Below are 17,974 nucleotides of genomic sequence, written 5' to 3' on the forward strand. Positions count from 1 at the left end.
GCTTATGACTGATTTGGGCCGCTGAGGTCCCCGTGGATCCCCCCAACCCACACACTCAGCTGGGGGTTAACGAGGTTCCCAGATGGAAAATGATGTTCTGGAGACACAGGCAGCGGGTGCCTTTGATTTAAGCTTCTGCAGATAATTCCACTCAGGGCAGGCTGGGGAGATCAGAGATGCTGTTGACAAGTGACAGACACCTGCCCTTAGCTTCCTTGGGCAATTGCCAAACAGATGGATTTGGGGGGCTGGCTTATAGGGTCGGGTTTTTATTTTGTTTTTAAAAAGATTTCAGGAGTGGGAAGTTCTGTAGGTTGGTGGTGTGTGTGTGTGTGTGTGTGTGTGTGTGTGTGTGTATTCACACAACAATGGGCTTCCGCCATGAGGGAGTAAAGTTTATGGGTGTTAAGGGTAAATGGTGGAAGCAGGGACTCCTCTCAACCTTTTTCCTGCACAGCACTTACCACCAGCTATCATATTTCATATTTTACATACTTAGTTTAATTAGTATATGTCTCTCCCATTAAATTATAAGATGTCTAAGGGTAGAGATTTTTGCCTGTTTTATTCCCTGCTGTATTCTCAGAATCTGGTATATAATAGGTACACAGCAAAATGTTTGTTGAGTGAATGAATGAACATGGCAGATGACGTGTCCCCCAATTTTTTCCTGCATCACCTGTGACCAAGAGGCTGGGGAGTTTAGAATCTTGTTTAGGGTACAAATTCCCAGGGAAAGCACGCTGATTGGCTGGTTTATGTCGGGTGCTATCTCTTGTCCAATCAGCTGCAGCCACAGGTGCCTGGCCATGTTGATACAACATGGCTGCTGGGCTGTCCCTGTGGACTGGGCAGATTCCAGCTTAAATGTTCTAGAACAGCATAAATGGGGTCCCTGCATTGTCCTTGATGTCCTGCCATACTCCCCCTACCAACCTGGTAACATGGCAGCAAAGTCTAGTGGTTAAGAGCTGGGGTCCAAAAGCCAGAGAGACCTGGGTTCAGATTCCAGCTCTGCCCCTTACTCCCTGTGTGATAAGGTAAGCCACTGGAACCTCCCTGTGCCTCAGTTTCCTCATCTGAAAAATGGGGATGATATTAGCACAGACTTCTCAGTGAGTATCTAATTAGGATACGAAGGATTACTGTGGCGTCTTGCACACAGTGCAAGCTCAGTAAATGGTGGCAATTATTTTATGGTAAGTTTTTTTAAAAATAAAATGAGGAAGCTCATTTTTGGCACTCGCTGAAGCCTCGGTTCTAGAATTATGCCCTGAAACTCCTGTTTGTCAAGCCCTGGAATTCTAGCAGCCCCTGGCTTCCCCTGAAGGAGATTTGAGAGGCTTCCAGGGGAGCTTGGGCCAAGTCTTTGGTGACAGAATGTCCCTTTGCTGAGACAGTGTTTTCTGCCTGGCTTCCCAGAGTGGGGAGGGCAGTCCCAGAAGATTCTGGCTCTGGTTGTTGCACAGCGCTCTTCCTGCAGCCAGTCCTGGCTGGTGGCATCGCCAGAGGCGAACCCAGTGCTATTTGTGTCTTATAAGCTCAAACCTGCCCTGATTCCTGTTCCACCCACGCTTCTCTGGGAGGGGATCAGAGTAGAGTCAGATGAAAGCCAAGTGAAATATCAAACATAGAGCAAGACTGAAAATGGGGGTTCCAGCTGGGGCTCCCACTGAAGTACCTGAGATCTCAGATAATGAGACTGTGGTGCCTCAGTTTCCCCACCCATCAAATGACAGGATCTTTTCTACTCAGACTCTACAGTATCTCGGGGTATCTGGCAGAGGATCTCACACCTTACTGTTGCCTGTACCTCTCAGAGTCGATGAGCTCCTTCTAACTATGTTAAAATTGCAGGTGTTCTTGTGTCCCCTTCTGGGTCCAGACACCAGCTCTGTGATGCTGAATGTTCTTTTCTATAACCCAAGTGAAAGCCATCTGGGAGAGTTGTGAAATCATTGTAAACAAACATGATAAATGACCACCATGACAGGTACCATTTATGGAGCCCTTACTATATGCTAAGCCCTGTGTCTAACAACTTCATGTGAATTAACTCATTAACTGTTCCTCTCATCCCTATCAAGTAGGTGCTATTATTATCCCCATTTTGCAGATGAGGAAACTGAGGCTTCAAGAGCTTAAGTCATTTGCCCAAGATTGTGTAGAGACACAAGGTACACATTCCTATCTGGCTCACTCTCAGAACTATGCTTTTAACTCCATAAGATGTCTTTCCTGAAGGCCTGTCCCCAAATTCCTAGATGATGCAGAGTGTGGAAATTTTAATCACTCAGGTTTAGAGGCAACATTTTGAGAGCTGGGAGTTAAAACCCCTTCTGTGCTGGCCCAGCGATTCTTTCCAGGTCTTACTAAGCTGTCTGCACCTCCCAGAGCTGCGAGATCTGGTCCCCATGCTGTCACAGTTTTGAGAGTTCCAGGAGAGAGATGCCCTCAGGCCTCCCAGAAGGCACTGCTTCGCTGAGGCAGTTTTCCTAGAGTTAGCTGCCCCAGGGAGCTGTCCTAGGCATGCAGCAGACCAGAGCTGTTTCCCTCCCAGGAGCCCCTTTGCTTCTGCCTGTGAGGAGTCTAAAACTTCACTCAACACACTCAGTTCACAACCCAGCTCTGCTCTCCTCTGCATCCCAGGAGAGAGAGAGGATGACCAGAAAAGAAACTCATTAACCAACCTCATTTTGCCCCCACATTCCTTATATAAGTGCTAAGTGGGATTTCAGAGTTTATTTTGCATGCCTAACTGCTACAGACTTTCTATATTAGCTAGAACACTTTGCTTGCAAGAAAGGAAGCTAATTCCCGCTAGGTTATTTCAGTTCTCTATTGCTATATAACAAACCACCCAAAACATAGTGACTTAAAGCAACAACAGTATATTATTTTTCTTAATTCTGTGGGTTAAGAATTCATACAGGCTCTGCTGGGCTGGTTTTCTGCTCCAGGTGCTGTTGGCTGGGTTTGCTCACTCAGCTGCATTCAGCCAGTGGCTGGGCTGGGCTGGAAGGTCTAAAAGCTTTATTCTCATGCCTATACCTAGGTGCTCTCCACATAGCCCCTCTCTCTCCATGTGACCCTTCCTTATTCATTATTCTGGCCTGGGCTCCTTTACTTGGCAGCTGGATCCCAAGGGAACAAAGGTGGGAGTTGCCAGGTCTCTTAATAGCTAGATCTGGAACTGGCAGGACATCACTTCCACCACCTTCTATTGGGGAGGGGAAATGGATCCCATCTCCTTATGGGATAAATGACATGTACATGCAGGAGAGGTGGCTATCTTGGGAGACTTTACCATATCATGCAAGTAGGGAAATATAATATGGGGCTCTGGAGCTATCGGGACACAGCCTAGTGTCCCAAAAGGTCTACATCTCATCCCACATGTTAGAAAAAATAGCCATGCCAGATCTTCCCAATTTTTATACCTCTTCTTAGTCCTAATTCTAAATTCCCAGGGAAGGAACTGTGATTGGCCCAGCTCACCCTAGGTGCCCGCCCCTCATCCAATCGGCTGTGGCCAGAGGTGCCAGGCTAGACAAACATGGCTGCTGAGTGCTTCTCCTGAGTGTAAAAGAGGCCTTTGTGAGTTGGACAAAGACACACCTAGGGTATCCATAGGACTTTCAGAGTGTATTACATTTGGAATTAGACATTTGCCTAGAAAATTTGTTTGCATTTCCACCTCCCTCCCCCACATTGGTAGTTCCCTCTGCATCCTTATTCTATTTCTTTCTGTCCGGAGTCTCTCAAAGACATTTGCTCACATATCCTGCCTGCGAAGGGACTGGCAGCTGGGTGGCTTCCATGCGAGGTCAGCTTCCCTAAACAGATGGGCCCAAAAAAGTAATCAGGATTTGTCATTAACCTTGGCATCCAGACACTGTGATGGAGGAGGAAGTCCGAGAGACTTGTTGTTGACAGAATCTGCTGCATTCCTATCACCTCCTCATCTCAGTGCCACCATCCCCCATGTCTTTGGCACAGAATTTTTCCAAAATATGGACAGAGGCAGAAGTGGGTAATAATGCTTGGAACTTGGTTCATCTAATTAGGTAGGCATCTCTCCAGTTTGACAAGCCAACCATGAGCCAGGTCACACTCTCCTCTTTCTAAAGGAGGACCCTCCCCCCCACCTTTTTTTTTTAACTTGAAGTCCTAGACATTCTATAAATAGGATTCAGGGGTTTGAGGGCATCGTGATGTTACAGACATATTTATGCATGTGTCTGTGCGTTTTTAGAAGAAATATTCATAGATTTCATCAGGTTTGGGGGGTACTCTAAACCCCTCCCAATGTTAAGAACTACTGAGTAGTACCTCAGTTTTCCCAGGGATTGGACCAATGCTTCTCAACATCCATCCACCCCTAATACTTTATGGAATCTGTTTGTACAAGATGAAAATGGAAATTTTTTGGATTCCTTAATTAGCCAAGTGCCTGCCATAAAAGAGAGCACAAATCAATATTAATACATGTTGAGTGAATAATACGTGCTCAATGAACCATGAACCCCACTGACTAAGCCTCTCACTGAATCCCTGTGCCCTCACAGCCTGCCTGACATCGTCTGTAAAATGGAAAGTTGGATGGGGCAGTCTCCAAGTCCCTCTAGCTCAGGGCTTTCCAACTTCAGCACTATTCACATTTTAGGACAGGTAATTCTTTGTGGTGGGGGCTGTCCTGTGCATTGCAGACTGTTTAGCAGCATCTCTGGCCTCCACCCACTAAGATGCTTGTGGTAACTCCCCACCCAGCTGTGACAACAAAAAATGTCTCTAGACACCGCCCCATGTGCCCTGAGGGGCAAAGTCACCCCCTCTTGTCAGCATCATGTGCTGGCACTGTGCTCAGAGCTACACGAACGTTCATTTATGTAATCCTCACAACAATCCTATGCAGTAGACTATATTATTTCATTTCCATTTTACAGATGAGGAAACTGAGGCCCAGAGAGGTTAAGCAACTTGCCCAGAATCACACAGTTAATAAGTGATAGGACTGGGATTATGAACCCAGGCTGGCTGGCTCCAGGACTGGCTGCTATTCCATAGTGAAACAAACATTTATCTCCAAGCACTGTGCTAGGGACTCTCAGATACATTGTATTTCCTTTAATCCTCATGATGTCCTTGCTGAGAGACAGACTGTTGTCTCTGCTTTACAGCTGAGAAAACTGAAGCTCAGTGATGTTAAGCCACTTGCCCACAGACACACAGGCCTTGAACTCGAATCTATCCTTCCACTTTATCCTAATGCGTTTGGGGGGTACATGTGGGAAAAGCAATTGCCAGGTGATTTCAGGGATTTAGAGAAGCCAGTAATTTCCAGGGTATCTCGGATATCCACTCCGGTTAACCGGCGCAGCCGCACACGTTTCTTCCTTCAGTGAAACAGTTCGTTGCTCTTCACCGCAGTGGCTCCTGTCCCCCGCAGGCCTCAGTACCACATCCTCTCAACTCTATTTTCCATGACGGGGAAGGGCAGGGAGAGGGGTCAGAAACAGCCCCAATCGTAAGCACAGAAATGAATTTCATTTTTCTAGCATCTGGGAGGCTAGACCTAACCTCCAAATCCATCTCTGCCACTCTCAGGCTGTGTGCACTTGGGCAAGCGACCTCCCCTCCATGTGCCTCAGTTTCCCCTTCTGTAAAATGAGAGTGAATAATAGAACTGATTGGGTTATTGATGGCTTAAGGCACATAATGCACGTTGGAGTACTTAGCACAGCACCTGGCACAGTAAGCACTCAGAAACCATAACCATGACTACTGCTGTTACCGGGTGTGTAATGACACGGCACCTCGCCAAGCGTGGACTGCACTAGGCCAGTTGTCTTTCTCTCTGGGCTCCCAGAGTCTCCAACTCTGAACCGGGGTGACCCCCCTCCCCAAAGCGCCAAGGCCCAGGCAGGAATCCCATTCACCAGTCCCTCTAGCAGAGAGACCAGGGATCTAGAGCTCCCTGGGCGGTGACAGTAATGAACAACAGTGAGAATTAACGAGTCTGAAACGCACACGCCCGGCGTGCCAGCCGCGCGGCTTCATCATGGGGCAGCTCAGTCATTTAAGGACAGGTTCCTGAGGGACCCTGGCATTGGAGCCTCGGGCCAGCTCCCGTCAGGGCGGCCGTGTCCCTGTTCACAGCAGATGGTCCAATCTTTACTTCAGAGAGTGCCAAGTTTAATAAACTCAACAGTACTGTCCCCCACTTGGCAATTAGGGCGAGGTAAAGAGTGAGCGGCATGATTTTGGAATTGATGGTGTGAGAGAGAGACACACACAGCAGAGAGAGACAGAGAGACAACGTGGCATCTCATCCACTTTGCTGTGTTCTACGAATTGTTGTGGAATCACAGTCAACCGCGGCTTCTGAAGGCAGCTGCTCTGGCCCCATCCCATCGGTTGGTGGAACCCCAGCTTTTAGTCATTTTCCCTGCTGATTCGGGGATTGGCGCACAAAGCCATCACCCCAGGGCAGGCGGGCGCCTTCCCGAGGCTCCACGGCATGCCACATTGAGCCTACTTCCTGGTGCAACTGTCCCCCTGCTAGCCCTCTCTGCGACTCTCATCGCGATGCTACGGCAATACTGGAAAGTTCAAAAGCGGTCACCTGAATGTCTCTGAGGTCAGTTTGGGCTTTTTGAGAGAGCTGAGTTTAACAAACAAGCGTCTGTCAGTCCTCCACCGGGCCTGTGTCCTTGCCGCTGAAGGCAGTCGATTGGAGATGAGCACTCTGCAAGACCAAAGTGTTTACAGACATGTATGTGGAGGTATGTTCTTGCATGTAGGTTCTGATCATGGATGTGTGCATGTGTGTGTGTACACACTCACCAGTACATGTGGACACATGCCTCTATAGGTGTGCCGATGGGCATATGCATTCATATGTGGGTGCATGTGCCATCTGTGTGTATGTGTGTTATGTGTTTGTGTTTAGAGATGGGTACATGAGTCCTATAAATTTCTAGTCGCTGAAACCCCTTTAAAAGCCTCAGAAAGAGACTTCACAGGCAGATTATAGCATCCTGGTTACATAAGAAAAAATGTGAGTACAGGGAGTTATAAAAGCCACAAACTTCCAGAAAAAATAATTAGCGACCAGTACTGAGTAGTTACCATTCTACAAACCCTATCTCATTTTACCTTCTCAACAATGCTAGAAGGTAAAGACTTTGTTTTCTCTAATTTACAGATGGAGAAGCTGAGGCTCAGAAAGGTTAAGTAACTTCTCTGGGGTCACAGAGCCAGGAAGTGGCAAAGTCCAGATACACAGCCAGGCAAACGTAGGTGCGTGCAGGCTTTCACCGAGTAACCCGCAGCTCCCCGTAAGCACTCAGCCGGGTGATGGATGTTCCCTGGACGCCAGGCACGAGTAGTCATCATAAAGTTAATCAGGCATGTAAAGACACAAGTAGAGAGTGACAGCCACTTACAGGGTCCAGCTAATTGGGCACTTAATGTGGGGGGAGGGGGGCGGAGACATTAGACCGGCAAACGACGCCAGGCAGCCAGTGTGGACCCGTCCACTCCTGGTCATCGAGGGTCCTCCCGTTTCAGAAAAGAAGGAGAAATCTTGATGTTTCAGCCTCAGGCTCTGAGAATCCCTGAATGCTGTCCACGGAGGAAATGAGGGGCATCTCATCTGACCCCTCCTGTTACAGTCTGGGAAAGAGGGACCCAGCAAACAGGGGTTTCAAGGTCATGTCCGGATAGGAGGCAGGATTCAATCCCGCCGCCTCTTTTCACCCTTCGCCCGCACAATCTCCGTCTTCAAAGATGTTCTTTCTTCTCTAACACAAAGGCGATACGTGTTCATTGTAAGAAAGTTAAGAAAGCATAGAGGAGTCCAGCTAATTGGCTGCTCAATGGGGAAGAAGGAGAGGAGGCGTTGAAGAAGGAAATGAAAGTCACCCATAACCCTGCCACCCGGTGACAATTACTGTGAACACTTTGGTGTGTTTCCTTCCTGATTTTCTCTTTTTTTGTGAGTGCACACAAAGAAGATATCCAGGTGGGTATGTCTCAAACCCAAACTCATGCCCTGCTCATAATCTTGCAGCCTGGGTTCCCCCCCTCAACTTAACATAGTAAGAAGAGCGTTTTCCCGTGGGACGTGCCTTACGACTTCCTTTCCTACTGTAGCATTTCTTGAAGCGTGACCCGAAATTCATCAGCAACCGAGCCTCTTGAACAGGCAGGTTCCCAGGCCTCACCCCAACCCCGTAGAATCGTTCTCTGAATGGTAGATGCTGTCTCCAAGTGATCTAGATGCACCATAAATTTTTTTTTTTTTTTTTTTTTGGAGACAGAGTCTTGCTTTGTTGCCGGGGCTAGAGTGCCGTGGCGTCAGCCTAGCTCACAGCAACTCAAACTTCTGGGCTCAAGTGATCCTCCTGCCTCAGCCTCCCGAGTAGCTGGGACTACAGGCATGTGCCACCATGCTCGGCTAATTTTTTCTGTATATTTTTAGTTAGTTAGATCATTTCTTTCTATTTTTAGTAGAGACAGGGTCTCGCTCTTGCTCAGGCTGGTCTCGAACTCCTGAGCTCAAACAATCCGCCCGCCTCGGCCTCCCAGAGAGCTAGGATTACAGGCGTGAGCTACCGCGCCCGGCCAAGATACACCATAAATTTTAAGAACATTCCCCGTGCAGTGGCTCTCGACAGGGGCTGCGTGCTTAAATACTGATATCCGGGCTTGCTTAGCTCCACAGCTGAGGTGTAGAGGTCAGGGCCCCAGGCGCTGGAGTTTTTCTTGGTGCTGGCTGATTGACGTGCAGTGAGAGTCGGAACCATCTTCCCTATGCATGGAGGGCTCTCCCGCCAAGACTGGGAAAAACAAATATTTCTTCTGGGGTGACGATTCTGAAATGTTTTATCACCAGGATAAAGACTCATTTGTGACTTGTGGTCTTCCATGACCCAATTTTGACTTGGCTTCCTGCAAAGTTTGATTTCCTAGTTTCAAATCTTGGGCTGTTGGGGACCTTTTCTCGCATCTGGGGCAACAGGGAGGGGGTCCCGATGGGCATCTGCAGGGAACATCCTGCTCGTTCCGATGTTCCGCGGAGGTCTGTACATCCATCCTCTTGATTGGTCCACGCTGAATTCGCAAATAACAAGGCTCCCTGAGCTGAGACATCTGAAGAATGATCTTAACTCTGTTGCATTTCTGCGCCATTTGCTGCCACTGAAAGAAGCTAATGAGACACTCACGGTACAATGTGCATTCAATGGGGCCTTTCTGCATTTAGGGTTCGATGGTAGGAGGGGCGGGCCATCTGGCAGGGAGGTTACAGTGTGGGTTTGCAGGTGACGGGCAAATCCATAGCCTTTAAAACTAAGAAGAGGCAGAAAACCCTTCCAAGTGTCCATAACAAAGCACGCTGCAGTTCAGTTAGATCATCTGATCCGTGCTCTCTTCCTTAGCGCGCCGGCAAAGCTCGACGCAAGGCAGGGGCTGTGGGAATTCACAGAAAGCCAAGATGATTTCCTGAAGCAGAGAACTAGATTCTAGCCCCGGCTGAGCGAGCCGCGCAAGCCTCCCTCCCTCTCTGTGCTGTGGGGCCCCGGATGGTAGAGTGAGAAGAACAAAATCGGACTGTTTTCTGAGTAAGGCGGTGGACGGACCACGCCATCGCCATGCCCTGCCTCCGATAGCCCACCTTATTGTCTCCTGATATTTTTTTTTTTGTTTTTTTTTTGGTTTTCTTTGTTTTTTTTTTTTTTCATTCAACAGATATTTATTGAGGGTGTATGGGCTGGGCATGAGGTCCAGTGTTGGACAAAATGGAGAAGCTTACATCCCAGGGAGGGGAGATGACAAGAAATAAATACCTATGGCATAAAAATAATATCTAATAAACTAATCAATGTATAATATAGCACATGGTCAGCGAGCCGTAAAGTGACTGCCTTTAGGAAGCACAAAGAATGATGAGTAAGCCAAAAATGAAATACAGCCTGTGCCACGTAGCAACCTCCGGTCGACGCTGAGCCACGCAGATGATGGTGTCCCCGTGAGACTGTCAATATCGCCGTATTCCACCTCCACCTCCGGTCCCACTGGAAGGTCTTCGGGGCAATAACACACACAAAACTGTCATCTCCTATGACAACAATGCCTTCTTCCAGATACCTCCTAAAAGACCTGCCTGAAGCTGTTTTACAGTTAACTTTTTTTTAATAAGTAGGAGTACACTCTAAAATAATGATAAAAAGCATAGCATAGTAAATACAGAAACAGTAACACAGTTGTCTACTATCAAGTATTATGTACCATACATAACTGTATGTGTCTCCTGATATTTTATGATTCGAGGGTGTCAGGAGACGTCCTGGCGTTCATCTGCTCCTGTCAACTTCAAACTCTAAAACCCTGGAACCAACTGTCTAAGGGAAATCTAACTGCACAGCCCAAACAAAGGGATAGACGGGGCATGCTCTGGAATGGGTTGCGGCAGCTCCCCCCACCCCACGCCACCGCAGCGGGTGGCCTTGAACTGGCTCTCTGTAGCCCCTGGGGTGCCACATAGCACAGTTTCACAACCACCAATGTAACCGACGCCTCCTGTTGAGGAAACGGAAGCCCAGAGAGGCAAACACCAGGGCTAACGTCCAGATTTCCCAACCGTGTTGAGGGGTTTTTTAGGAAACACAGTGCCGGATCAGTCGTTGGGTGTCTTGTCCCAACCTCAGGAAAGTGAGAGGCAGATGGCCCAGGGTGACCATGTATGCAGCTTGGTTCTTGCAGTGACGGAGAGGCCCTTGGTGTGAGAAGGGGAGAGGCGTCGAGCAGGGTGGAGATCGGGCTGCTCAAGATGGTCCCTGTGGCTTTGCTCAGCATGTGGCTGTGTGTGCGGCAGCATGGTGTAGCAGCTAAGGACGGGGACTCGGGACCCAGAACGCCTGGGTCTGAATTCCAGCTTTCACCACTTCTTACCTGTGTGACTTGGGTAAGTCACTTAACCTCTCTGTGCCTCAGTTTTCTTATTTGATAAATGGACACAAGAATAGCACTTAGGCGCGGTGGCTCACGCCTGTAATCCTAGCTCTCTGGGAGGCCGAGGCGGGCGGATTGTTTGAGCTCAGGAGTTCGAGACCAGCCTGAGCAAGAGCGAGACCTCGTCTCTACTAAAAAATAGAAAGAAATTAATTGGACAACTAAAAATATATAGAAAAATTAGCCGAGCATGGTGGCACATGCCTGTAGTCCCAGCTACCTGGGAGGCTGAGGCAGGAGGATCGTTTGAGCCCAGGAGTTTGAGGTTGCTGTGAGCTAGGCTGACGCCACGGCACTCACTCTAGCCCGGGCAAAAGAGTGAGACTCTGTCTCAAAAAAAAAAAAAAGAATAGCACTTAGCTTCCAGTGGGGCTGGAAAGCATCATTGAGAAAATCCCTGTGGAGTGCTCGTCTCTGTGCCTGGCAATAGTAAGTGCTTGATGAACGTCTGCTGCTGCTGTTCCAGGAGTTCTGAGACCACAGACTGGGGCTCGCTCTGGGTTACTGCCCTTTCCCATGACCCTATAGGGTAATTTCTAGGGGAAACTGGGGACGGGAGGGCAGGGGGAGATGAGGAAGGATCGTGAAGAACATGCTGCCCCCAGCTCTGCACATCCCGCCTCCCCAAGCGTCCTGTCCAATCTGGGCCACGGCGGAGGCTCTGGGGCCTACAGGCTGCCTTCGGCTCTTCCTCTGGCCACGTGGCTCCTCTCTTAAGTGGGACACAAAGCGAGACCTTCTGTTTATAACATTGCAAGTCAGAGCGCTGCGAGGGGATGGCAGGAGGGCCGGCCGTGGGGAGGGTCTGCAACAGGCGGCTGCTGGGCAGGGCTGCCAGGGCCCCTCCCATGAGTCCACAGCTGGGACCAGCCCATGGAGGGGTGGTCAGAGTCCAGCCGCATCTGGGATCACTGGCTGTGTCCAGAATGGGTCCTCCTTTGAGGGAAGGGCAAAGAGGTGACTTCAAGCTGGTGGGAAGTGACAAAAAAAGAAAACCCTGAGATGGAAGCAGGATGGCCCACAGGTGTCATTGTCATACAGCCTGTTATCCAGAGTGTGGTCGGTAGCATCACCTGGGAGCTTTCTAGACGTGCAGCACCTCAGGCCCCGCCTCACACCTGGCATTTCAGAGTCTGCATTTTGATAAGACCCCGGTCTCATCTGCATGCACGTCGAACGTGAGAAGTGCTGGGGAAATGCACGTGAAGCTTGGGTTCTAGTGTCGGCTCTGCCACTTCCTAGCTGTGCAACTTTGGGCAAGTCATTTAAATCCCTGTGCCTCACTTTCCTCGCCTGAGAAATGGCATGACAGCTCCTGCCTCCTCGGAGTGGGTGGCATCTAATAAGCACTTACGTAAGTGTAAGCTGTTCTGCATCACGTGACACTCAACGCAGCTCGCTTTTGCGGGATACAAGAGTAGGGAGTGAGCCACCCTCATTCATTCATTCATTGATTCGACCATCCTGCTCGAATGACCACGACAGACCAGGGACCGATCTGGCCCCAGGCACACAGCACGGACCAGGACGGGGAGGGTCCCTGGCCCAGGGGAACTCATAGTCCAGAGGGGGCCAGAGATCATTTCACAATCAGCTGATTGCATAATGCAGATAGTCTCGCAGTCAGCAACAAACGTGGCGAGTGCTATGAGGGAGTATGGGGTTGCTATCGGAGTAAATAAAATGGGTGGTCAGAGAAGGTGCTATTCTGAAGCATGAGGGGACTCTAGACAGGGAAGTATAAAAGTGTGTGTGTGTGTGTGTGTGTGTGTGTGTGTGCACGTGCATGTGTGCAACAGAGGGAGATCACAAATTCGTGTGTGTGTGTGGGTGTATTCCAGGCACAAGGAGCAGGATATGCAATAGCACTGAGGCAGATGGGAGAACTGGAACTGAAAGGCCAATGTAACTGGAGCAGTGGTTCTCACACCGGCCCGTGCAGCGGTCACCTGGAGGGCTCGTTCAAGCACAGATTGCTGGGCCCCGCCCCCAGAATTTCTGATTCGCAAGTTCCCAGGCGATGCTGGTCCTGCTCGTCTGGTGGCCACGCTCAGAGGACCACCGAACCGGGGCACTGAATGCAAGACCAAGAGGGAGAAAACATGCAGGGTTTCATCTGGGCCAGAACACGCAGGGTCGCAGAAGCCACATGTATTATGACGGCAATCAACAAAAGGTTTTAAAGTGGAGTGGGAGGTGACGGGGTCCAATTTATGTTTTAGAAATGTCACTGTGACTGTGGTAGGGAGAACAAATCATGGACGGACATGAATGAAAGCGGAGGGCCCTGCGGAGGGATCACTGCAGTCATCCGGGAGAGAGATGGCGGTGGTTTGGCTGGGGTGAAGATGAGAGAAGCAGGTGGATTCCAGAAACACCAGGGAGGTAGATGCAACAGGATGTGGTGATTTGGTTGGGTCATTGAATGTCAGGGGAGGAGGGGGCCAGGGAAGGCCCCCAGGTTTCTGGTTTGAGCAGGCGAGTGGACGGTGGTGACGTTTCCTGAGACTGGGGGGCAGGTTTGCTTGGGGCGGGGGCAGACGAGCAGCCGAGATGAAGAGTTCGGCTTGAAAGCATGAGTTTGAGATGCCCGTGAAGACATCGTGTAGACAGTTAGACACATAGATCTAGAGCTCAGAAGGCAGTTTCCCGGGAAGAGGTGTCATGAGCTAGAAAGGACTAGATGAGGTTCTTAATCGGAACCCAATAGAAGAGATGGGCTTTGAGGGGTACGGGAGGGGGTCTTCGATGTTCTGAAAATGCATCGGGATTTTACATGCATGCGCCTTCTTCCGGGGAAGAGTCCACAGCTACCACCAGACGCTCAAGAGTCTGGCTCGGAAGAAGTGAAGCCCATCAGCCTGTAGGTCATGCTGGTGGTCCCCAGTCCCGCGAGGTCCCTGTTACCCTGTCTCTGCTTCCAGGCGCCTGGTGGACCGCCTGGAGACCATGAGGAAGAACGTGGCTGGGGACGGGGTGAACCGCTGCATACTGTGTGGAGAGCAGCTGGGGATGCTGGGCTCAGCCTGCGTCGTGTGTGAGGACTGTAAGAAGGTACCGTCACCTTCTCCCTCCTTCCTTGCATAGCACTACGGAGGGGCTAGGCCCAGGCTCCAGCTGTGGGGGGCCCTGGGTCTTGGGGATGCAGCTCGGATCCTGAAGATTGGTTGCCGGAATATGATTTGTTTCTGGAACGTCTCCATGCCCAACTGTCTTCCAAGGTAGTCCTAATCCCAGTTCCTCCCTGGAAGACACTCTGATCCTTCCATCCCCTTAGAGCTGAGCTCCATCCAGGATGAGGTAGGACAGGAGCTATGGTCGAGCCTGCAGATATGCTGGCTGTGGCTTAGCAAGTTCTGTGTCAGTTTAAAGAGCATGCTAGGTGCACGTTTATACATGTGTGTATGTGGAAATGCTTTCAGCATTCTCGTGCCCTGGCACAGGAGACTTAGAGAGCCTCTATCCAGCCAAGCTAGCATCACTTAGCTTTGAGAGCATCTGTTCTTGAAGGGGAGTCTCCCTGTGCTCCCTTCACCCTCTACCCCCTCCTTAAATTATCTGCACCTGACAATTCCATGACAAAGATGCAACTATTGTGGGGTCTGCGTGACTCCAAGGAATTCAGGTGAATAACCCAGAGGGAGATGTCTATAATGTCACTTGGCATCTCCTGCTTTGTGTCCCATTTAACATTTAGAATGAAATATTGAGAAAAGCTTATCTACTCCCCCGCCCCCCCCCAAAAAACTTACATGCTTCAGTCAACCAGAGAGTAAGAATTTTGTGACCTATTAGGTTTTCCTATTTGTTTTAATTTTGAGGAAACTCACCCCAAAATATAATGCTCCATTACACAATCATGGCATTTACCCAGATAACTTCCTTCTCCTTGGGGAGTTGAACTTCTAGTCATGGTCTAGGCTGTCTCAGATCCACTTTGCAAATAAAGAAGAAATAAATTAATAAACAAAAATGAATATATGGCCTCTCCTCTTAAAAAATTTTGCAAATGATGTCTTTTGTGTGGATGCTGAAAACTCAGATCCCACAGGACTCTTGGGGAATTTCTTCATCCGGCATTTGGAAATGACTCAAGTTCTCGTTATTGGAAATAAGACACAAATTGGAACTTTGTTCTCACTGGCCTTGCCCACGGAAGGCAGTGCGAGGAAAGGAGAAGAATTCTGGATCTTACGTCCACCGAGAGAAGGGGGAGTCTATTGTCACCCCTCCTGCCCCTTTCTCCCATCCCTGGCATCTCAGAGGACAGCTCACCTAAGTATATGTTGGGCTGTTTTGTCCCCAGAATGTCTGCACCAAGTGTGGGGTGGAGACCTCCAAAAACCGCCTGCATTCTGTGTGGCTCTGCAAAATCTGCATCGAGCAGAGAGAGGTGAGTGGCGTGGTCCCGTCCTGCCCCTGGAGCATCCTCCCTTCTTGGCCAGCTTTCTTTTCCTCCCTGGAATCAGGGCAACAGGGTGGTACTCGGAGGCTGGGGGCCCTGTCGGGTCTTGTGTCTTAAGGGGTTGGTGTGAAAGGGACCAGTTCAGCTGTGCACACTGGGAGGATGACCTCTGAGCGTTCGGGTGAGTTTCTTTTCTCCTCCTCTGCTTCTGTGGCTTTTCTCTTCCTTCTCTCCCTTCCTTCCTCCCTCTCTGTTCACTGCCCTGTGGCCTCTGTTCTTCCCTTGTCCCCACTTCTCACCTTCTGGGTCTCCCTCTCCCGCCATCTTTCCTTCCTCTTTCCCTCTGTTCCATGTCTTATCTCCACTCGTTCTTCCTTCCTCACCCTCTTCCTCTCGTTCGAGCTCTTTTCTTCCCCTCGTCTTTATTGCCTTTTCCTTCCTGCTCCTCATTCTCTTGTTGTCTCATGCTCTGCACACCATTCTCTCTATACTTTCTCTCTACTTTGTCTCTCTTTCTTTCTCCCATGGCAGCCTTCTCTTCCACGCCCTGCTTGTTACTCATTTTACGCCAATGAAGTCCTTTCTCCTTCTCCTAATTCCTGCACCCCTCACCCCTGATGCAGATGCCTGCCTTTGAGACTGTGTCTCGGTGGCCAGGTTCTCCTCAGTATCAGTCAGGGGCCTGGCAGGAAACAGGTGGCACCCTTCAGTGGGGTAACCAAGAGTTTGATAAAAAGTGTTATTTACAAAGTTCTGGGTAGAGCTAAGGGAAATCAGCCAGGGTTGGCGTCACCTGATCACCAGCAAAAGCAGGGCTGCTGTTACCACTCCTACGTCCAAAGGGATGGAGGTGGGAGCAGCTACCAGACTGGAAGGTAGGTGTAGCCCAACAGGTGTGCAGTCACTGTCCGACTAGCAGGGAGGAAGCCAGGGAAATAAATGCCACAATCACATTCTCTTTCTTGCTGCAAACTCCTGCGGGTGCTTCTGACCATACAAACCTGCGGAGGTCAAGAAAGTCCAGTTACTGCAGTCCATACTGGGCAGCCTCCCAGGGCAAAGAGCAGGGTGGAGAATGGATTGAGGGACAGTGGAAGATGTTCAGCACATCATCCTAAGTGTGCTGCCCTGTTCTAACCCACAGGGCCAGGAGGAAGGCCACAGTCTTCAGGAAGTTGTGGGTAGATCACCCTCTTTACAGCAACCAGTGCCGTGGAGAGCACACCACGTTTAAGAGATGGGAGACTTGGGGTTGAGTTCTCGTCCTTCCATGCTCCAGCTGTGTACTGTTGGATGAAGCCTTAACATTTCTGATATTCAGCTTTCTCCATCAATAAAATGGGCACACTCAAACCCTTTCTGTTGAGTTTTCAGGACCAATGTGTAGAATAAACATGAACTGTGAGAGGCTGTGTGCCAGTAAGAAGAGCGTGCTGGCTACCTTGTCAGTGTGCTGCAGGCAGGGAGCAAATATAAAAATCGACACACATGAAGGCAGGTGCAACAGTGCTCGGCTGCCATATCTTCAGCCCTTTCTTCTCCTTCCAGGTGTGGAAGCGTTCGGGAGCGTGGTTCTTCAAAGGCTTCCCCAAACAGGTCCTCCCACAGCCTATGCCTATAAAGAAGACCAAGCCCCAGCAGCCTGGCAGCGAGCCTGCTGTCCCCGAACAGCCTACCCCTGAGCCCAAGCCCACTGTCCGGGCTCCAGCTCGAGGTAGGACAAAACAGTTCTTTCAGCACCAAGGACAGATCTTGGCGAACTGGTCTACCCGAAGGATGTCCTGATGCCATGTCTGTGTTTCTACCCAGTTGGTGGACAGCCAGCCTCTGGACTGGTGTCTAGGACTCTTATATCCCCTTCACAGCCCATCGTATACCCTTATCAGAAGGGTGGCACAGGGAACTTTCTGGCAAAGCCAAGCTGCCAAGAGGCTTTGTTGTCATTCCTGGTGGAATATTTAGTAGTACAACAGAGGTGGAAATTAGAACTAGGGACTGAGAGACTCCCACCACCAAAATAATAAAAGTGAAAGATGAATGGAAAGGACATTGGTAGAAGAAAATTGCCACGACTATTGATGTTATCACTATTATCTAAATATTATTATGAATTATTAAAATGATGATAAAAAGGGAGAGGTGAAACAGTAAAAAGCAACCACAATAAAAGCACATTTTGATTTGATTAGACCACTAGGACTGGCCAGATAAAGTCCTTACAATCATTTCAGTTGACCCGAAGTGATAAAATTTGGTCTAAATGACAGTTCCGGAGTCGAGTGCAAACGGTGCTTCTGCAAGGAAGGTTATAGTTAGAGGTCTCCACAATTGAAGTGTCCAACTATATTTCCAATAAGATGATGTCTCAAGGTACTTAGCACAGTGCCTGCCACCAAAAAGGCATTCAGCAAATGCTGTCTTCCCGACAAGGCATGAACAATTTCTGGTCCTTGCAAAGAATGGCCAAGTTGTCAGCATACACTGCATCCCCGAGGAGTCCCCAGTCTCCACCCCTAAAGGAGCCTTCTTCCAGGTTAAGCATCACCCCCTCCA

General features: G+C 49.5%; 1 protein-coding gene across 1 annotated transcript in view; it reads left to right on the forward strand.

The window, feature by feature from the left end:
* The window catches only part of RPH3A (rabphilin 3A), a 106,600-nt gene that overhangs the window by 63,856 nt on the left and 24,770 nt on the right, over nucleotides 1–17,974 (forward strand). The window contains exons 8-10 of the mRNA XM_012663538.1: nucleotides 13,941–14,070; nucleotides 15,323–15,409; nucleotides 16,970–17,135. Coding sequence (XP_012518992.1) covers nucleotides 13,941–14,070; nucleotides 15,323–15,409; nucleotides 16,970–17,135 — 383 coding nt within the window. The remainder of the gene's footprint in view (nucleotides 1–13,940; nucleotides 14,071–15,322; nucleotides 15,410–16,969; nucleotides 17,136–17,974) is intronic.

The sequence above is a fragment of the Propithecus coquereli genome, unplaced genomic scaffold (assembly GCF_000956105.1).
Source record: "Propithecus coquereli isolate 6110/MARCELLA unplaced genomic scaffold, Pcoq_1.0 Scaffold81, whole genome shotgun sequence".
In the NCBI taxonomy this organism is placed as follows: Eukaryota; Metazoa; Chordata; class Mammalia; order Primates; family Indriidae; genus Propithecus; species Propithecus coquereli.